The following is a 23,367-nucleotide window of genomic DNA, read 5'->3' as shown; positions in this document are numbered from 1 at the left end:
CAGAAACACAAAATGCCTTCTCACTGCAAACACTGCCATTTTAACTGACTAGTCAAGTGACATGCACATTATAGCATACATCTCTCCCTCAGTACTAGGATATAAACTTTATTATTATATCTACTGTATAAATTGTTACATAATCTTGAAACCGTATACTTCTTTATGCACCATTCTGTATTTTTACAGTGCCCTGGGTGTACCAACCACATGATTATTTGTCATGTAACAATATATGTTACTTATTATGCATTGTTAATCACATTAAATCAATTTCACATTTTATTCATTTCTTGGTATTAATGAAACTAATATGACAGTTTGGCTTTTCCATTTCTAAATTTATTTCTTTGATATTTTACTGGAAAAAAACAGGTAAAATGAGAAGTGAAAGTATGGCTTTTCATTAATATTTTCAGATAAAAAATACTCACTGCTTGCATGAACACTTTGTTGACTCTTGCTTTTTGGAGTAAATTCAGAACAATGTTCTCCACTGAAATCTTCAGGGCAATGACATTTCACTGTGTTGGATATTCCTGCTTTGCACAAACCTCCATTTTTGCATGGACATTGATATGGTTGAGGTTTTGGCAGTTCAAATCCTATCAGAAACAAGATAACAACACTATAATCCAGGGGTTCTCAAACTTTTTCCACCCGCAATGACCCTTACCCTTATATCAAGGTTATTATATCAATATTACTATCAATGCTTATCTGAGGCTCCCCAGAGCAGTTCAACAAAGAATCTCTGAGAAATATTTGTCGGGCACAGCAGCGGCATCCCTGAGAAAGGGTGCACCACATAGTTGGAAAACCCCTGCTATAATCAATAAGAATTTTTTCCTATTGAAAACTTTTTTCCTCTCACACTGTGGAAGCATTGACATTTGTCAAAAATAATTTTTTTTTAAAGATTTCGAGATGCAGTATAGATGCAAGTATAAAAATCAACAATTCTTTCGACCAAAAACATGGCAAAAAAACCGCTTCTATTTTTTTTATCCATTCCATTTCATTACTGGTGAATGAAATTTGCATATGCAGGTTTATATGAAGAAAAATGTGATAGTTTATTGATGCACATTCTTTCAAAAACTTTAGCAAAATCAATAGTTGGGAATCCAAGCAATAGGAAGATGCCAAACAAACTTGAATATGATTGCAGCATGTGCTAAGGAATGAAGTATGACCTTTAATGCTGATGTGCATGGTAAATCATTTGAGCCAAGGGCGTAGCCGGGGGGGGGGGGGAGACTTATGGGTCTGGTCCCCCCCCCCCCGAAATGTGAGAAAATGACCGAAAAAAGGGAAAAAGATGGCCAAATCTATTGTTCTGTCACACTTTGGTTCCCCCCCCCCCCCGAACGAAATTTCTGGCTACGCCCCTGATTTGAGCAACCAACCTTTCATTTACGATTTGAGTGATATTACTATCCCAGATGCAACTAGGGCCACTGATTTGAGAAATCTCATTGACGAGTGGCTTAGGTTTTCTGAACATTGTTAAGCGGTGGTCAACAAAGCAAATAGAATGCTCAGTTTCATTCTGAAGATCCCTCCGTGTTCTCCCAAACTCATTCTTCCACTTTTCCAAGGCTTAGCTTACCCTGCACTGAAGTATGCCATAATGTTTTAGAGGCCATACCTACAGAATGACATGGACTTGGCTGAAGGGGTGAAGAGAAGAGCTAGGCATGCGCTTGTTGGTGCACAAGGCTTCAGCTATGAAGGAAGGCTTGTTTGGGAATATGATCGAAGTGTTTACAATTTTAAACAGGATGGATAGGATTAACCATGAGTTATCAATACACTGTCAATCAACTGCTTCAACAAGGGGACAACAGTATCGTTTAGTAAGGCACAATTTCAGTTGTGGTGTTGCAGGGAGTTTTCCTCTAATAGGTTGTCAATAAATGGAATAGCTTATCTCCAGGGTTGTGAATTCTAACACAATTGATAATTTAAAAACAAGTACAATAGACATAGTGGGATAAATTGAGAAGCTGTCCATACTTATATAAGACAACCATAATTTATTTTATGGGCAGTGTATTATATATTATTATATATATATTTTTGTATTAAATATGTAAGTATGTGTAAAATATTATATATATATAAAATATATATTTTTTTGGTGATATATGCTCTTATATTGGGTATTTTGGTTATTGACATCTATGTTTTTTATGGACATAATGTTTTAGCCACCTTGTTGTGAAATTTGCTTGTTGTGGCTTTTGTATTTGTATTTTAAAGTCTGTTAGAAATATCGTTGTGAAGGGATTTGTTGCAGTAAATGACATACAAATATAAACACATATTCATAGGTATAATAGGCAAATTGCTCAAGCAGGTAGCGGAAGGGAATACATATGCCCATAAAAAATATGGATGCTATTTACTAGTGTCATTGTACTAAGAAAAATTTAACATTCTAGAAAATAATTCTAAATTAGATACAAAAAAAATGTTGTTGAGAGATTAACATTATATCCAGTATCATTGTAGCTATGTATCACTGTATCAACAAAAATGTTGAGAGAACCATTTACCTGCATTACAAGTCATACCACCAACAATAGGCCCAGATGTTCCATCTGGACATGCACATCTGTAACCTCCAGGAATTAATAGACAAAGATGTGAACATGCATTTACATTTACTGCTGAACAGCGATTTCCAACTGAAACAAAAATATTGTACAAAAAATTATAGTTGTATAGTTGTGTTCACATAAATTAATGTATAACCCATATATATGTAGGCATCAATCTAAAATATCAACTCAGTGTAAATATATATATATATATATATATATGACTGGAAACTCCAACCTTATCAGCTGCATGATAAATGGTGATGCAGAAATGAGAAGCCAATAACGGATTGAAAAACTTTTTATTTAACGATACTTTACAAGAGGACAGTATGTGTGCACATTGAATTTCACAACAAGTGCTCAAAGTTCTTACCATCCACAGTTATGCGCGCTTCACAATGGCGACACGTTGATCGTCAAACTCTTCCAAAAATACCCAGCATTTCACGAACGTTCGCAGCTGTGACAAGATTGGTATCTGAGTCAACAGGTGCCTCGTAGACCATACGTCGTATATAGGTACTGTCCTTGTGTAAACTATTGCTAAATAAAGAGTTTTTCACCCATTATTGGCTTGTCATTTCTGCATCTTAGTTTATCCTCCAGCTGAGAAGGTTGGGGTTTCTGGTCATACATTCCTATGTGATTCTGTTTTGTTTTTGTGTTTTACACCTCCGCTAAAAGTTTGTACATCAAGTTTTGAATCACCCTGTATGTTTATGTAGTAACAAATATAAAAGTTACTACCAAAGCCAGAAATTCTGACCAATTTCATTAAATATTGACCCGGCTAATGTCCAAAATTTGGACATTGGAGGAGCTTCTTGCACTTGATGCAATGTCTTTCCTTCCAAGGCAGGTGTGCGTGTTGTTCGTGGCCACCCTGTATCATGCTTTCTGCTGCAGAATGTCCTGTATTCACACAGGTTACGGTGCGAACTCCAAACATTTGGTGATGCTGTACACGTCTCTTCAGGTACCATTCAGCATACAACTGTGCCGTAGCCCTTCTATTGCCGTAAACTGCTCCATACACAAAGTGTGGGCATGTCAACCATTTCAGCATTCATAAATTGTTGCATGCTCTCCATACCAGGGGTGCAAGCACCCCTCATCCATTTTGGAGCAATACACTTTTATTTTTGGGGCAGAAATTTTGAAAATGGAGCAGAACTAAAAACTATGTCTGCAATATAAGGAGTAATTTTTCTGTGAAATTCCAAAAGTTTTGCCAAAAATGGTTGGAATGAATAATTCTAAATAAATTTCCTTCACAAATTAAAGTCCATTTAAATTTCTTCTGAAGTATCTTATCTCTGTCACTACTAAAACATGCATTACTGAAATGATGAATAAAAATTATTAGACTCTTTTCAAATTAAACACCATGCATACTGAAAACCTAGGCAGCAAGAATTTCTGCTGCTTGAACACCAAAATCTTATTCATCCTGATATAGCAAAAATAAGTGCATACAGAATATAATTATCTTTATCAGTAACTACCCAGTTAGCTCTTTTCATACATGATTTATCAAGCAGTATCGACAAAAACGTCCAAACGGATGTAATTTTCTTGGAATTCTCTAAAGCTTTTGACAGGGTGCCCCACAATAAACTTAAACTCCAAAACCTTGGCCTAAGTGTTCAACTGCTTAATGGGTGGAAGCCTTCCTTACCAACCGCAGTCAGTTTGTCTCCTTCAAAGGCCAGAACTCCCCATTTCTCCAAGTTGAGTCTGGCACGCCCCAGGGTTGGGTCCTCTCGCCATCCTTGTTTTTGGTTTATATTAACAATCTCCCAAATTCCATCAATTGTCATATTAGACTCTTTGCAGATGATTACTTCACCTACCACACAGTGCACAATGAATCTGACCAAGCATTTCTCCAAAATAACCTCAACATTGTCTCTGAATGGTGCTCGTCCTGGCAATTACTCCTTAATTCTTCAGAGTTTTTATGAGAATTACTCACAAAAGACTTCCCCTCATTTCTTCTTACACTATCGATAACTTTTTGATCACCGAAATTTCCAATTATAAATATCTGGGTGTAATCATTTCTGAGGACCTCTGTTGAAATCTCCATGTTGATTACATCTTTCATAAGTGTCTCCCAAAACTCTTTTGTCTTCGTCGAAACCTCAAAAACTCCACTTGTCACCTCAGACATCTCTGCTTCCAAACCTATATCCTTCCTGTACTCTCATATGCCTGTGAAATCTGGGACCCCCATACTCTCTCCAATATAGACGAATTAGAATCTATTTAAAATAAGTCTGCCCGAATCATTCTTAACTGTTGGTCATCCTCTGCCTCCGTCACTGAGCTCAAGCACCAACTCAATATGCAACCGCTTTTTACCCGTAGATAGATCTCTCGATTATTTTTCCTTTTTAAAATTCTCCACAGTCATTTTCATCTATATTGACACCTCAAATTTTTTAACTCCAGCTTCATACTTTTCAAAAAGAATTAACCATTCACAAAAATTGAAACCCATCTTTGCATCCACAGATTGTTTCAAATTTAGTTTCTTTCCTCGAACAATAACTGACTGGAACAACCTCCCGTCAAACATTATTGATTGTGCAGCAGTTTCCGATTTCCTTTGTGACATCAATCATCTCTGTCTAACTTCATCTCCGCATTCCCTTGTGTAGGCCTCTACCAACAAATATTGAATAAATAAATAAATAAAATAATATAAGGGTTTCCATGAAAAAAGATTAGCTTCTCACAGAATTTAAAGAAATGACTAAATGTAAAAGCAAAATGCAAAAAACGAGAAAAATATAAATACCTTATTTACTTAATTTCTCAACATAATAGCATATTAATAGATTTTAAAAAATTCTGCTGTTTTCACAGCCTTGAGTTTGTTACAATATTTTTTATACGAATCACGAGTCACTTTCAGAAGTTCAGCATCTCAATGACAATTCTTTCCAAATTTTTCATGCCCTGGGACACAAGATTTTGTGTCTTATTCCATTAAAGCATTGGATGGACAGATTTTTCATTGTTCAAGCAGACTTTTGTGTTAACACTGAACTCTCTTTCATTGTCTGCATTACCATATGCAAAAGATGAAAAAGCCTTCCCCAAAACTGGCAAAATTTTGAACTTTGGGCTGCTTTCAAGGTTACAAAGTTTGAATATGTCTGCCTAATATATATCTATTCTCTGAACTGATTTCACTTCTTGTAATTCTTTGCATTGAAATGCAACCCATACACCACACATAATTGACAGTTCTGTTGGGGATACAATTTTAAGCAACATCCCAGCAAAATAGGTGAGGGAATAATGTACCATCCCAGCAATGCACGAGAGGGAGGGAGTGAAAAAACAAGAAGAGAGGGTGCAAACATTTCATTCTATCCGACAGCATGTTTTGGAAAGGTAGGGCATTTATATATGATAGGTATCTCACAGAAGTTATGTAAAACTTCCGAATTAGTGTAGGTGATAGTGTATCAGATTGCGAACCTGAAGAGCAAGGTTCAAATCCAGCTCACGAAAGTTTCTCAGCCACCTCGTTGGGCATTTTGCCTGTTGTTGCATTGTATTTGTATAAAATGAGCATGCTCCTAGTACAAACAACTTCCTTTGCTGTTGTTAAGAGCATGCACCTCCTCCCAATGCAGGGACGGACCATGCGGCCATATTAGGTGTCGCTCTAGGAGGGGTGCCAAATGGAGTTGAAAGGGAGAAAAAATCTGTCAAAAAAAAAAAAAGGTGGTCAGTAGCACGAAAAATAGATTTCGCATGGGTAGAGATTTTTTTCCTAGGCCTTTTCTCTATACTGTGTGTGTTCGCCAAATCCGGATTTTCATAATGAGAAATTGTTACCATCGGCAACCGCCAACAATAATCACCCGACTGCATAGTGGCTAGATGACAAAACTATGGATATTTTAGCTGGAGCTTTTACAGATCCCGTTTTTTCCCAATGATCTCCGAAAAATTTTGGTAATTTAAATGCATAAAGCAATCCCTTTTTCAATTCTTCGCAAAGGCGCATGAGCAATCTTGTGAGAAATAAAGCGAATTTATGCTGTAAATATGCTCTCTTCAAACGCAGGTTGGTAGCTGCGAAATTACTGTTATTTTCAGTATGTAACCCGGTGAAGAAAAAACTTTCTCAGAAATTGGAAAATTTGGCATATTCATTCAGGGACTTTGATAGCCCACAGGTTATACCAATAACAGTACAGGACTTTGTACTTCAAGGTAGTAGAACTATTTTCCAAGGTCACGAGATAACGCGATTGTGGTAGATGGTAGGAAGTGAAAAAAAATTGGAAGTTTTCCCCTTCGTATCTTTTTCCTTGTCTCGGAAAGAACACGTTCTGTGAACAAAATTTTCATGCTTCTTTTTCCTAAACTCCAGATATATGACGCACCACAGTGCATTAACGGTACCTCTGTGGACCACAAATAAGAATTGGTACAAATGAGCAGGGATTCTGCGCCTTGGCGCACCATGTAGCAAGAGAACTGTTTCGGCGCAGTTTGGTGCAGCTCTTGCACCCCTGCCATATGCAATCGGAACTTTGAATGACTAGCGCGACATTCCAACTACAGCACTGGCAAACAGTGTACTCCAGCCAATAGCAGCGCCATCAAGCATGCATAACTGTGGAAGGTAGGAACTTTGAGCACTTGTTGTGAAACTTAACGTGTACACCTACTGTCCTCATGTAAAATATCGCTAAATAAAGAATTTTTTCACCCATTATTGGCTTGTCATTTCTGCATCTTCATTTATCCTCCAGGTGATAAGGTTGGGGTTTCCAGTCATACATTCCTATGTGATTCTGTTTTGTTTTTATGTTATATACCCTAAAAGTTTGTACGTTGAATTTTGAATCACCCTGTATAGTGGGATACATTTGCATGTGTGTCCCCACCCCCAGGTGAAGGCATTCTTCATAGATATTTTAGTAGGTCTCATTTTCACATGGTACATACTTTCACCATTTTCATCTATGCTATTATTATTATTTTGGCTGAATTTATGCTTCAATTACAATCTGGACTTCATTTTGCTCTTTACTCTAAATTTATTATATTCTTCATTCAAATCACTGTTATTTCTGTATTGTTGTTATTTCTGTAACAATTGTATGTTTCCTTCAATTACGAGATATGGTATTGTTGTTGATAAAGTCAAGAGCCTTATGGTTGTTGTTAATGACAACAACAACCATAAGGCTCTTGACTTTATCAACAACAATACCATATCTCGCATTTGCACATATTTGACTTTGAAAACCTCTTCACCAGTATACCACGCAATATGCTCATTGACATCTGTTTTCATCTTTTTCAAAAATACGCATGTTTCCTTAAATTTAATTTCGCACATTGGAAAAACCTTGTTAACTTCTGCATTCTTGAAAACATTTTTTTTGATTGCATATATATTCACAAACAGATTAAAGGAATACCAATGGGGACCAGCTACTCAAGCACCCTTGCCAACCTCTTTCTTCACTTCTTCAAATAAAAATCCAAACTACAATAAAACTTTATTGGCTTTCCTTACATTGATGATCTAATCATCTTCAATAACAATTTTAATAGCATCTTTCCCAACATCTACCCCAAAGAGCTTTCTCTGAAGGAAACCACAAAAGAAGAACAAATCAATTTCCTGGATATAAAAACATATAAAAGCAACAATAAATGGGAAACAGGTGTATACGACCAAAAGAAAAGACTTCAACCTTTTTGTTAACTTCCTAAGACACTGGCACTCAAATATCAACATTAAAATATTCAGAAACACTCTCATTTCACAAATATGCAGATTTGGCCACATATGTAATAATAAGCAGGAATTCAGCACTCCTCAATCTTTCATAAGCTGCATCTGGCAACAGCATACTTACTGCCTTCTTCAACGACATCTCCACTATATTCAAAACAACGCAAATGTATTTCCCCCCCTTAAGGTATGTCCGGTGATTTTTGACTAATTTTTAACTACACACTTGATTTTTTAATTTATTTTTTGTGATTTTTATAAAAATTCCCTGAAATATTTCTATATTATGTAATTCTGTACATATTTTTCTTATGCTTCATTTTCTTTATAACCTGAAGCTCTTTGTGTTTTCAAGTAATATATTTCTTCAATTTATTTCTTCTCATTTTTTATCCAACATGTTTTTGAGAAGGCAGGCATCGGGAAACAGGGGTTGGCATTTTTAGTGCAATTAGGCATAGCCACCCTTCAGAAATGCCTACTCTTTTTGAACCATGCATGGGGTTACCCCGATGATGACCCTCTGTATATGTTCTATTTCACTTTTGCATAAATTCTATCTGGAATTTGTTTTTCTTTAAATAATATCCTTTTTGTGTGAATATATGTTTTTGAATGAACAAGTGAGCAGCACTGGCACTTTTGTCATTTAAAAACCTATATTTTAACTATTTCTTCATTCTCTATCTTCATATCTCAAGATTTTTCACATCCTAATTTTTGTTCCTACTATATATATATATATATATATGTATGTATCCAAGCAAAAATATATTAGAGCAGAATGAATTAAAAATTATGATAATCATTAAAAATTATACATATATATGTATAATATGTAACTTACCAGATGCATTGTAACGCAATGGATGATAAACTTTAATTGCAGTAGGATTTTCCAGATTTCGTTTCATAGGAACTTTAACACCTCTGCCAAATTTGTCTTGTTTATAAATTTCTCCTGAATCTCTAGTCACCCAGTAAATATGATCTTCAAATATATCCATTGATATTGGATGCTTCAAGTCTATATTTTGATTTTAAAAAAATTATTAATTTTAAAGTAGTGGTAAACAACAAACATCTTCAACACACAGGTGCATAACGTATGTATAAAACATACACTTTAAATTGCTATAAAACTATTTCATATCTATATTTCTAGCCACTACTAGGAGGGAGCCGGCAGGTCTGGTGCTCCAGGTGCTGAAATAGAGGGGCTGCTGAATTTGCCTTTTATAACTGCTTCTTCTCTACATTCTCCTAAATGTTGGGGTAAATCGAGAAGCTATCCATACTTAGAATAAGACAACCATCAATTTTTTTTTCATGTATATATAGTTTTTAGTTTTTATAATTGCATTTTTAATTGGGTTGCTGTAGTTTAGAAACATATTACATCCATATTTGTAATGGACATCTTTTTCTCAGCCACCTCATTAGGCATTGTACCTGTTGTGGTCTTATATTTGTATTACACTGGGCATGAAAATGCATGCTTGCCCCTGCTGACAAAATATCTAGTTGTGGCCCTGTTTCCGAGCTTGAATAGTAAGTTACTTTCTATTCAAACTGAATTCGAGCAACTGAAAAAGGACAATGTTTGTGATTACACTTTTTTTGTGATGAGAAAAATTGTTTTTTTTTTTCAAGACCAAATTAAGTTTGTTTATCTTTTTTAATTATATAATGCATGAAATATTAAATGGGGAAAAACTTTATTAAGAATAAAGTTTGTGTTAAAAATAAAGCCAAATCCATTGTGTTATTATTAATGATGGTATGTAAAGAAAGCCATACTCTTCTCAAAAGCAGTGACAAAAACCTCAACCGTAGTGAAGAAAGTTAGACATGTGTCATGAAACAAGGGTAATGTTTTCAAGGGTTTTTCAAGTGTGATGCCCCTCTCCCTAAAGGCTAACCTAGAAAGTGGAAGGAGAGAAAAAATCTTTATGATCAATAAAAGTTAAACCTAAACGTCCTTCACAATTAATTTGAGTCTATAAGCATCATGTTGCTGAACTAAACCATGATGTCATACAGATGTGAATATATTTAGACCTGCAAGTACTGCAGCAAAGGTGTGATCTTTGCAAAGAGCACTGCCTTAACACATTTCTATGAATTACTCGAATTACACTTATTGGTGATGTCTGTGCAATCAAAAACCTCTATATTTATCATTACATGTTGTGGCCATTACTTCAACCAAAACTCTAGCCGAGTCAATAAGTTGTTTCCTAATCCAATATCAAAATGCCTCTGCAAGTCTTTCATATGGAATGGAATAAAAGAAATGAATAACGAGTATGGTTGTACTCATATACAACTAATTATACGGAAATGTAGGTTCCACCTTTGGCAACTTGTCCCTATGAGCTAATTTTCATTCCCTGTTGATATTGAAGTTCATAGATTATTTTCACGGCTGCTATCAACTTCAACATAAGAGGGTTTTTATCATAAAAATTTATATGTAGTCACAACTATACATGAGAAACTGAAGATTGTGTCCTTATTGGCACACAGGGCTTGAGTTATGAAGAGAGACTTCATTTTTTGAATATGTTTACATTGGATGAATGCAGGTGTCAAGGAGATATGATCAGAGTGTTCAAAATCTTCAACAGGATGGACCATGAACTTTTAGTACACCGCCAATCGACTGCTTTTACAAGGGGACACCGTTATCGATTGGTGAGGGACAATGCGAGGATATGGTTTTGCAGGAAATTTTTTTTCTAGGGTTGTTAATAAATGGAATAGCTTACTCCCAGAGGTAGTAAATTGTAACACAATTGACACGTTTAAAAAGAAATACGATAAACATGTTGGGGTAAATCGAGAAGCTATCCATACTTAGATTAAGACAACCATAAGTATTCTTTATGGGCATTGTATAATATTTTATCATGTTTATATATGGTTTATAATTTTTGTTATTGTGTTTCTAATTGGGTTGCTGTGTTTTTGAAATATATGACATCCATATTTTTGTTATGGGCCTTTTTTTCTCAGCCACCTCGTTGGGCATTTTGCCTGTTGTGAAGCTGTAATTGTATTTATAGTTAATCTCCTTAGAATTTGTAGTAAGTGATAGTGAACATTTGGGAATCAAAAAACACATAGAAACTCTCTCTCTCTGATACACAAGAAACTGTAGTTTAGTGGTCTCGGGCGCTCACCAGCAAGCGAGAGGACGTGGGTTTGATTCCCCACAAGGACAGTTGAATTTTCTCTTTCCTAAATTCATTTTCCCATCAGCCAGCTGTTTAAAACCTCCATATGGATAGTGGAGAGTGACATCATCCTTGGTTAAATTGTTGTCTGGTGGCAGTGTCAGCAATTGTGAGCTTTGGCCTGAATTAGGTCTGACTGTCCATGTACGGTACCATTCAATGCACACAAGCTCTAAGGAAAGATTGAGATATTCATTGCCTTTGTAGTCTAGTGGTCTAGGGTGTTCACCCAGCAAGTGAGAGGATGTGGGTTCGATTCCCCAAAAAGGCAGTTGAATTTTCTCTCTTTCCTAAATATATCTTCATATCAGCCAGCCTAAAAAGCCATTTAAAACCTTTGTAACTTCCTTATACATGGATAGTATTATAGACCACATTAGTAACTTCCCTATACATAGACAGCATTATGGAACAATTGTTAACAAATTACTTAATTCCTTGAAACTTAAATCTTCATAACTTACAACACTGCAAGCCACACATTCTGCAAGCAATGCCACTTACATAAAACAACCACCCTGAACAATAATTTGATATAAGCAGTATGGCATAACATACTTTTTGATAATGATTTCTTAAAAAAAAAAAAACATGGATGATGCAATTTATGATGCGATTGACTATGATGGTAATAATGAACTAGTTGATGTATTAGATGAAAGCAATGAAGAATTTAATGTTTTCTATGATGAATAAAAAACTCTCTTATACATTTTCTTTTAAATATCTCAAAATAAAAAATATCTTGGATGAAAACTTTTTCCAAATTTCAAACATAAAAAAACAGGAGGTTCTTTATACATGTTAAAAAACAGCACATCAATAAATAAACAAAACTATATTTCTTTTCTTCAAGGACCATTTTATTGTATTTCAACTGTGACACATGTTCCATTATGGTGACAGCATCCCTCATACCTCTCACTGCAAGCATGTGTGTGAGGGATTTATGAAAACACTATGTCTTCAACCTTTTTCTAGTCGCGAGTACTGTCTGTGTCCATCATCAAAAGAAGAGCAACATTTTCGGCAACTTTGACATACGAATGCATGATATCAGGATGATTTCAATTCTATGACGCAGTCTGTACAAGGTATTTCATTGGAACATTGATCAAATGCTCACGAGCATGAAATAGGACAAGAGCATCAAGCACTCTTTGTGCTTCATGGAGAACAGTGGTGCTCATGAGCAATGGGTTGAAGATGCCTGGTGTAACTGATGGTATAGCATCAGAGCTATTTAACAGTATTTTTAGTTTCATATGCACCAATAATCATAATTTTTAAGTGCTTAGGACTTTTGCATTTGTGCTGCTAATCACAGTTAATTTAAAAAATTTTATAAGTTCATTGTAGTGTTTTTTCAGTTGAAGTAATAAAAAAAATTAAAAAATCTGACTTGAAAAAGAACCTTTGAAAAAAAAGTATTGATATGTAAGGCTTGTATAAGAAAACTTTAAGAATAAAAAAACGGTTTTCCCTAAATTGGAATTTAAGAATTTCAGCAAAATGCTACACTTTGAAACATCCAAGTATTTTTCCTCTGTTTTTTTATAATTAAAATGATTATATTCATTTTCATTCATGAATATTTCTTCCTAAAAATATTCCAAGTTCATATAATTATATCTGCAAGATATGATACATTTTTGCATGGATCAAAATGAAATGAACTACAATTAACAAACACAAATCTAAACAACCTTGAATTATATTTCGATTCAATTCCATGAGTATTTCACAGAGTATCATAAAATATTCAAACACAAAATTGAATGAAAGAAAAAAATTCCAACCTCCAGATATTACTGTAACACGAGCTGAGCCATCAGTCTTCATTGATTCAATTTTATTAAGCTTTGTATCACACCAATACAATCTATGCTGACCAGCATAATCAATAGAAAGACCAGTAGGTATACCCAATATTGTACTAGTCAAAGTAAGTCTTTTGCTGCCATCCATCCATGCAGATTCAATTTTTGGCATTGATCCAGCACTTGTCCAGAACATGAGACTATAAAAGATTGTAGATGTTGATGTGTTTATAAAAGGATGTAGAAAACAGTGTTTCAGATGGTTGGAAAAAAATTAATGAAGTATATTACCACATTATATAGCAAAGCAAAATTACCAATTAATTACCTATATTGATTCACAGAATACAATGACATTAGGTTGACCAGAGTTGGTGATAATGTACAAGTTTATTATTCTGTATTTGTTCTTTTGTGAATCAATTTACAAAGTTACACCATGTGCTTAAACTTTGAAGGAAATTGATGAATTCAAATACTTTTGTTATGGCATAAATATTTTTTTAAGCCAAAATAGAGTAACATGATGAGCAATATCAATCTGCTTCATTTGTACAGAGAACATAGTTTTTACTGAGATCAATGACAACTTTGTTGTCACAGTTAATTGTTATGGGTTTGCTTTGTGGTGGCAAATTCAGTTCATTGGTGAATTTGTTTAGCCATAATGCCTCTTTTATTGCAGCTTCCAAAGAAATATAGAGCTGGTGACAGTGAATTGTTTCTTGCTTTGTCATGTGATCATGCTGCCAGTTAATTTGAAAACAAATCCTGATGTGAATTTTCTACCATCAGAATTTCAGAATTTTCAGCATAATCAGAATCAGAGAACACAATTATTTCACTATTTGATGTTCTGGGGAGTTTTTATTTTTGATTTTACTGTAGGTATTGCATTACCCGTTTTACAGCAGTCCAATGAATTTTTGTTGGACAGGAGCAAAACTGACATAGGAAGCTCACTGCATGCACTATGTCCGGACTTGCTGTTCCCTTAGCGGCATACAGCAAGTTTCCAATGGCTGTTGATATATAGAAGAAATGTTTTCTGTATCTTTGTTGCCATTTTCTTCAGACAATTTTTGGTTTATATTGACTGACGTTGACATTGGTTGTGAGCAGGGTTGATAAAAACCTCTATTTTTTTTAAAAATGCAAAACATTTTGGATTTTTTAAATTTAAATCAGATTTTTTAATTTTTTTAATCTTCAGCTTAAAATACTATCTTGTGAGGAATGAAAAATTATCTAATTTTATTACATTAACAGTTAAAGGTATAACTATTGTGTCTTTTAAAATATGACTGATTAATATAAAATTCCAATGTGTATTTTCCAAATATAGAAATAAGACTAAAACATTAATTAAATTTTTTAGACAATATTGAGCTTATAAATACTAAAATAAGTACACATTCATACATGGAATGGACATTTATTCATATGCATAGAAAAAAAATTAGTATAAAATTTCTGCTTTATTGAATCTCTTGAAAAGAAACACAAGCTTAGCTGCTTTTTCACTCCCCAATCTATTTCTTAAAGCTGATTGTACCCCATACGTCGCAAATACCTTCTCTACTAAAGCTGATGAGGCAACAGATGTAAAAATTTGCATGAGTGCTTTCTATAATCCTTCTTTTTGAAAACAGTTGAAATTTATTCCACCTACTAGGTCTATCTCTTTCCCTAAGTAACACGTCCTTTCTTTTCCCTTTTACCTTTCTACTCTTACAATCAAACAAAAAGCAAAGAAGTATATTCAAATGTGCTTCAGGAAAACGAAAATCATGATTTGAATCAGTGATTTTTTTTGCTAAAATTATGTAGTGTTTAAATCAGGTTTTTTTTTAAATTGTGATTAATTTTAAAAATCATGTGATTTAAATGAGTGATTTTTAAAAAAAATGTTTGATTTGAATCCCAATTTAAATCACTGCAACACAGGTTTTGAGTAGGAATGGGATGAATAGTAATTTGGCCAAATACTGAATATTCGGCGGTTGAATATTAATCTTCTTAAACTTCATCATAATTATAAATAAAATTGATGTTTACAATTGGAAATATTATTATTGGTAATTAATTTTAATTATGTAATTTATCTGAATAAATATGAAAAAACTGGTAATTGAAAGATTTTTATTGCCATGATTTACTGACAATCAAATTTAATGATGATATATTGTATTTTAATATTAGTTACAGAATCTTTCTTTTAACTTGTTACAATTTTACATCTAATTAAAAAAATGCACCCATTATTTATTCTCAACTAGTAATGTGTGTATCATATTATTTTTATTTTTTCCCTTTTTAGTTCTCGTTTGACTCTTTCAGTAGCTCAATGCGTTTCTTGTCTAGGTACATATCTTTCAATTAGTGAACTTGTGTAATTCATTCTCACTTCCACCTTATTGCAGTGAGATTCTATTATTAGTTTCATGTTCTTTTTATCCTAGAAATTCATTGTGACATAACCTATTTCACAGAAAGAGATACACACAATAAAATATAACCAGTAACTTTTAAATTTCTGCAAAAAATTCCAATTAATATAATTTTTTAAAATAAGTTTGTTGTGCTTGGATTTACAGATATTTGGCCGAATACCTAAGCATTATTTGGCCGAACCAAATATTTGGGAGGCCCTTCTTATTTTTATCAATCTCGATGCCAAGGCAGAACTTTAATGCATCCAAATCTTTCATATCAAATGATTCAAACAAATATTCCTTCAACTTATTTTTTTGGTCACAACAGCTGGGAAAGACTAATAACTCTCATCTACATAAACTGTCTTATAACTACATAAATAAGTGGTTTTTAATTCTGTTGTTTCCAACTTTGGGCCGCGAATATGAGCTGATCTCCCCCTTGTAAAGTCTCGTCACAGAGAGCAACAGGCCTACACAACGGTACAATTATTCAATCATTGCACTTCCCTCATAGTTAGAAAAATGGATGGCAGATGGCAGCACTGCACATAACAAGTATTACACAATAAAAAACTTCACATTAGGTTCACAACACTTATACACACATTCCAACATGCACCAATTTGTTAGAAATTCCAAAGAGGAATGAGAACGATTTGCATGCGTGGTTTAGTAGTAGTAGTAGTACAGAGGTCTTCAACCTTTTTCTAGTCAAAAGCACTGCCTGTATCCATCATCAAAAGAAGAGCAGCATTTTCGGCAAGTTCAACATACTAATGCATGGAGAATCAGGATGATTTCAATCATAGAATGCAATTTGTGTACAGGGTATTTAATTAGAATGTTTATCAAGTTCTCGTGAGCACCAAATTAGACATGAGAATCGAACACTATGGGTGCTTCAGAGAGCACAGTGGTGCTTGCCAGCAATAGGTTGAAGATGCCTGTAGTGGTATAACAAGAGGCTACTGTATATATTTCCTTATATATCTCCTTTTACTATACAGCAATAATAATTTAGAAAAACTGAACTTACCCGAGCTCAGGATCTAAAGCAAGGGAAGTTGGTTGCTCAAATCGTTGTGTGACAACTGCCTTTCTATAACGGCCATCAAGCTCACTGACAAAAATACGCCCCTTAGGACGACTACTTGATAAATCAATATCCATCCAATACAAATGCCTGCGAGAAAATGGAAAAAGAAAAACATGCATTGAAGATGTATAAATCAACAAGATTATATGGATACAAAAAATGAAATATTGTTCCAGCAACCACATAAGGTTTAATATTTAGGCAACTTTTTCTGTATTACATTTTTTAAAAACCAATTGAATAATATTTAATACTAATACCCCTTTTAACCTTCCATCAGGATCAATCAAAATTTATGTGAACAGGTGCACAATGCAGGACCATTTTAAGATTACGCTGGGGAACATGTTTTTTTCCTTTGTTTTCTGTTGCATGAGATTTTTCTACTGATCTGAGTTAGTTTCTTATTGCTGATTTCAAATCTGAAATCGGTTTCGCTCTGCAAGCTCTAGTTTTTATGCAATTTGATATTATATATTGTTACATGGCCAAAGATCCAGGGCTATTGACTAATAACTTACACCAGCTTAATTGTTGCAGTTTAGTTGCATTACTATGTAGATTCACTAATGTGTCAATTTATCAGTCTGTAGCATTGGTTTTATAAATTTACTCCAGTGGCTACTAGAGAGCAGCACTTTTCTAGCATGTGGGGTGTGGCATCAGGAAGATGGCCACAGTGCATTTCAGTTGCAAATGTGATAAGGACATGTCAAATTCTTCTTTCTCGTTAGTGTTATTTTCGGAATCAATTTTAAACTGATTAGACAATTGTATGTTTTGGAGTTTGTTTCAAGTCTGATTCATGGCTTCTGCAAGTAGATGTGTAGATGCTCAAATAGTCCTAATACTTTCTGTTATGTATGCTGTTGCTACACAATTGTTCGTCAAAGGCACATTTCATTGATTTGTGAAGTGTGCTTATAAAGCCTATTTTGAAATTAAACTTCGGGACCAAGACAAAAAATGAGTCCCCCATATTGTGTGTCATAATTGTGAGGAAATGCTTCATGACTGGACAAAAGGAAAACGAAAAGGGGTTGCCTTTTAGAATTGCCATGGTTTAACAGAAACCCACAGGCCACTTAACTGAATGCTATTTTCGCCTGGTCAACACAAAAGTTGTCGGCAAGAAAAATTGGCACGGGATCTCCTACCCTGATATTGCATCCGCTATTCAACCGATTCCACACTCTGAGCAACTCCTAATTCCTGTGTTTAACGGTTTTGGTTCATCTGAAGATGAAGACATTGAGCAAGATCAGCAAATGTGTGGTGTTCTTGATATATATCCAGCTTCCAGAAATAGTTTCAGCAACATCTCAAGACTCCACATCTTCTGATAGCAAGAATTCATCAACCCCTCATCAGTTTATTCAAGAACGATTGAATGACCTAGTGTGTGATTTAGCCCTCTCTAAAAAGCAGCCAAGGTATTAGCCTCCAGGCTACAGGAAAAGAATCTATTCGATTCCTCTGCCAACGTTTTTTTCCCCAAAAAAAAAGATCCGGACTTTCTGGTCTTCTTTTCAGAAGATAAGCAGTTTGTTTACTGTCACGATATCCCAGGTCTTCTCAGAAAATTGGGTGTCACCTTCTTTGTTGCAGCAGAGTGGTGGTTATTTTTGAATAGCAGTAAGTGCAGTAATGTGTACTATTGCATAATGGTAATGTGTATGGAGCAGTATCAGTAGGCCATTCAGTGTATTTGCAAGAAGCACATGATGGCATTAAAATGGTCATTCAGTTGCTGAAATATCATGAGCATAATTGGATCATTTGTGTAGACCTGAAAATTGGTAATGACAATGAAAGAAAAAGAGAAGTCAGTGTGGCAGTCTTTTAAGGCAGTTATACAAAATTTTCTTGGTAATGGAAAAGCAGATAACTATGAGATTCTGGTTACTAGAATGCTGTTGGTTGCAACAGAGATTGCCCTCATAAAGCCAGATGACAAACGCCAGAATTATAAGAGAAAATTCTTGCCTGCAAAGTGACAGAAACAATAAATTTAGAAAAAAACTAAAAATGTTTATTTTGAAAAAAATATATAGCTTACAGGGAAAAACTAAATTCAGATTTGAAATCAGCATACTCAAACTAGGTAAGACCAAGTGCTTGTATAAATGCAATCAAAATTTTGTTCCCAGTGTTATCTTAAGCCCCCTGGGCTAAGTGATTTCTCTGAGGCTCTACCTGGCAAATTTACATGCTTAATCAAAAATTTCAACCAGATCTCATTTTTTTGAGGCCCCTGGGCTATGCATGGATGAGCCCATGTGCTAAGACAGCACTGGAATAATGCATAATGTACCTACTAGATGGGTGTATGAAGCATTCACAATTGGATCAAAAAATGAACGAGAACAATGTGTAAACATTATTATTTTTCAGAATGTATCTCTATTCAGCCTAATGAAGGAGAATAATATAAAATACAAAAAAATAAATAAATAAAATTATGAATAGAACTTGTGAACAAGATCACTAACAAAAATTAAACAGATTTTTCTACATCAGCTTCAAAATCATGTTTTCAGGTGAAGCAATTTTCACAATTTACTAAAGAAATCATTTAAGGAAATATAGAAGGTATCTTAACAGGTGAAATGTGTATATGAAACAAAATTTTTTACTTCGAAAGAAATGTCATGTTGTTAGACACAAACATGACTAACAACAGCTTTCAATAAAGGAATAAGATACACTAGCACAGTCTCCCCTTTTAAAATTAAAGCTTTGATATTTGAAAACTTGTTTATGATGTGTCTGTCAAATCACTTTCACCTGATGAATGCTTTAAAATAAGTAATACTTTTTCAAACATTAGGATTGAAGAAATCAAATAATTCCAACAAAAAAAACTATAACTCCTAAATAAAATTAAAAAGATATAAATTTTTTTTTACATACTTGCTAACCCAATCTACAGCCAAGGCAATTGGTTTATTTAAACCTTTTAGCTCCAAATTCTGGGCAAATCCAATGGTCAAATCTTGAAATTTGACATCAGGAATAAATGAACGTTTTATGGTTTTTTCTGAGGTGTCTGTCCAATACAGGATATCTAACAGAAAGCAAAAATTGTCAGTTTCAAAAGTGAAAATTTATTTTGTAAAGCAAAAAATGCATCTAAAAAAATAAGTTTCTAAAATAAAAGTTAATTTAAAACCACTAATTGATTTAATATTTATTCTGACAAGAAATAAAAAAACTGAACATAAAGAAAGTAAAACACCAATTCCTTTAATCAAAAAAGACAAGTGAATATAATTTATTACCTTTTTTCAGCTCAGTTTTTCCAATAAGCAAGCATACTTGAGAACAAAAAATTTTAATGTTTAATGTAGAGAGTTACAGATTAATCTCAAGTGGTGATCAGGTTTCAAATCTTAGTGATTTTATAATCTTTTGAAATGTGCATTCTCAATTGTTGAGGATAAAAGCTACAACTCAATTTTAATCCTGTGTATAATATAGGGAAAAGAACCTGCAAAAACTTTTGGCTCATATATTTTGTTCATAAAATTGAATTAATAATTTAGCTTGTTCTAAAAATTCAGTTTTGCTCATAGACCTATAGAAATACCAGAATATTAAAAGTCCTCAAACTCATACAGTCACAACCCTTGGTTTACAAATGGCTTGATTGGGGAACAATTTGGTTTATGAACTATTCTTAGTTTATAAACACACAAAAAGTACTGAACCTCAAGGGAAGGATATTTCAGAAGTGCATGGTCATGTGGCTGGTTTTTTTTTTTACCTGAGATAAGAGTTAGTTGAAGGATTCGATTTCATTTGAGTAATGTGTTCGGTTCCCAAATACAACTCCTATTATATACTCAGTGATTCATGGATCAGCAGATCATTTCAAACTTCAATAAGCTTTACATCAGAGGGGTATTGTAAAACAGTTTTTACAGTAGTTTTCAATAACTTTTTTTACAATAATTTTGGACATAAAACCAACACCACCTTTTTTTGTTTGACTTCTCAAAACATTATTTTAATATTTCACATTAAATATTGCAAATTACATATCACATTTATTATCTCATTGACAAACCTTAGCAGCAAATATTTTACAAAACTATGAATTTGACTCGGAGGATATTGTAGCAAAATTGTGTTGCGAGCAGAGACTTTGAGGGCTTCGACATCGGTATTATAGGTGATATTAATGGAACCAGACATGGTCCTAGCATTGGTTTCAATTCGTCTCTTTCATACTGTTATTTTTTCAGTAATTTATTATTTTCATTATTTTCACGTAATGCACAAGAGCTGCTGCAAAGATTCATGCTAGAAAACTTTGGTGTGCCAGGAACGGATTATTTCAATGTTCATTGATTCTTATGGGAAAAATTGTTTCAGTTTACAAACATACTTCAGGAATGAATAAGTTTGTAAGCTGAGAGTTGACTAAACTACACATTCCCCAAAACAATCATTTTTTAAACATACATAGCACTTTCTGGAATGCACCATCTCATTAGAAATTAATCACAAGAATGTTTATGAGGTGCACGTACAGTCTAATAGCAGTAGGTTATATATTAAAACCAGAATGTGAATGCAGTCCCATTGGCTGCAAAGTTGTTTTGACATGCAATTGCACTTAGGGGCCATTCAAGTATTATGTCAGCAGATTTTTAGAAATTTTTTACGCCCAGGCAGCAAAATTCTGTCAGCTCTGCCTCCCTCCTATCACAGACATGTGCGGGAGCATGGCGTGGGGGGTTCCCCCCCCCCCCACCAATTTGATAAAATTATTTTTGACTTTTCTGATAAAAAAATATATTAAAAAATCAAAATATAAAAAGAAAAGCCTTATTATCAAATATGTTATTATAATCAATTTCTGTTAATTTCAAGGTAAATAACTCAAAAATTTCTTTTTAGGAAATTCATTGTGTCCTACCCCATAAGCTTTTCATGTTCCCTCCGAAGGCTTCCTAAGTAATGCCATCACCATTAGGGTATGCCTATTCTAAGAAGGATCATCACTTCAGAGAAAAAAAATAAGGAACTTTTCAGGAGTGGCTGCAAAAAGTAAGGAGTTTTAAGGGCCCTTCCAGAGGGAAATAAAAAGTTAGACCTTTTTAAGGAGTTTGTAAGAATGTACAAACCCTCAGAGTCAAGGGCGTAGCGAGGGGGGGGGGGGGACTTGGGGGGTCTGGTCCCCCCCCCCAATGTGAGAAAATGACCGAAAAAAGGAGAAAAGATGGCCAAATCCATTGTTCTGTCAGTTTGGTCCCCCCCCCCGAACGAAATTTCTGGCTACGTCCCTGCTCAGAGTTATGCTGAGTGGAATGTCTCGACTCACAGAATTGCCATAGTACCAGTCCACAAACTTACCAGGCAGCCACTTCCAAAATCCCCGTTTTAAAATCTGTGGCTAGATTTAATCAATATATAACCATTTGATAAAATTATACACCTATTATGCTTACTCTGCAGAGAGATGAAATTAAGTTCAATTATTGAGTATTCTGAAAAATATTAAAAGAATGATCTGCATAACAGAACTTTATTACATGCATTTCAATAAAGAGAACATAAAAAATAAAATACCATTGTGTGATATTTCCCAATCAGTTTCTGATTTAAAAATAAAATCAAAATGTAAATTAGTGCTGTTAAGCAGTTTTTATAATTCCTTGCATCAGGTCATTTATGTAGTCCAGAAATTTGTTTATAACACTAGAAGGACCAGGCTGGTTTTTACAGATTCTGATCTCCTCACTCCATTTTCATAATGAACCAGATGGTTTAGAATATTGAACTTTGAACTTTTAGGCAGAACCAAACATCTGTCCTTCTAGTGCAATGGTTCCCAACCTTTTTTCCTTTCAGCACCCCCAGAACAATGTGATTTACCTTTGTGTATCCTCTTGGATAATACGTTTTTTTTATCTGTTAGAAAATTCAAGCTTTTTTTTCTGTAATTGATTATATTAATTATCCAATAATTAATTTCTATGAATTCTTTTACTTATTCTTTAATGTCTTTTCTGCTATGGCTAATATTTCATATTTTGGCTTCATATTTTTCCAAAATTAAATTAAAAATAAAACTAAAAAAAAACATTTTTTTTTTTGGGATTCTGAAAAAAGATTCATTGAATAGTTCTTCACTTATTGATTCCATCTGCAAAAACTATAAATTAAAGTTTCTTTGACACTTGACTGAATTTTTTGACGTTTTTTGTTAGTCATGTGTGTACACGATAGTATAAAATCTAAGCACAACACGCTTATAACACAAGGTACCAATGTAAACAAACCCCGAAATAATTTAAGTAAATAATGGTATTTTTCTCAACAGAAATGCAAAACAAGTATGATTGCTAATCGAAAAAAACAAACAAAAAACTTTTACAATG

The 23,367-nt window shown here is 34.0% G+C and overlaps 1 protein-coding gene across 2 annotated transcripts in view; it reads right to left on the bottom strand.

Moving 5' to 3' along the window:
- Nucleotides 1–23,367, bottom strand: part of mgl (low-density lipoprotein receptor-related protein megalin) — a 425,733-nt gene that overhangs the window by 28,856 nt on the left and 373,510 nt on the right. For both annotated transcript variants that reach the window (XM_089252561.1, XM_089252562.1), the window contains 6 exons: nucleotides 19,892–20,045; nucleotides 16,919–17,065; nucleotides 13,424–13,644; nucleotides 9,233–9,412; nucleotides 2,562–2,693; nucleotides 435–605 (listed from right to left, as the gene is read on the bottom strand). In XM_089252561.1, coding sequence (XP_089108687.1) covers nucleotides 435–605; nucleotides 2,562–2,693; nucleotides 9,233–9,412; nucleotides 13,424–13,644; nucleotides 16,919–17,065; nucleotides 19,892–20,045 — 1,005 coding nt within the window. The remainder of the gene's footprint in view (nucleotides 1–434; nucleotides 606–2,561; nucleotides 2,694–9,232; nucleotides 9,413–13,423; nucleotides 13,645–16,918; nucleotides 17,066–19,891; nucleotides 20,046–23,367) is intronic.

Source organism: Pholcus phalangioides, unplaced genomic scaffold (genome assembly GCF_987345545.1).
Source record: "Pholcus phalangioides strain wild (caught in Gottingen) unplaced genomic scaffold, Ppha-v1.0 ptg000029l_1, whole genome shotgun sequence".
In the NCBI taxonomy this organism is placed as follows: domain Eukaryota; kingdom Metazoa; phylum Arthropoda; class Arachnida; order Araneae; family Pholcidae; genus Pholcus; species Pholcus phalangioides.
This window is presented reverse-complemented; position numbering and strand designations above follow the sequence as displayed.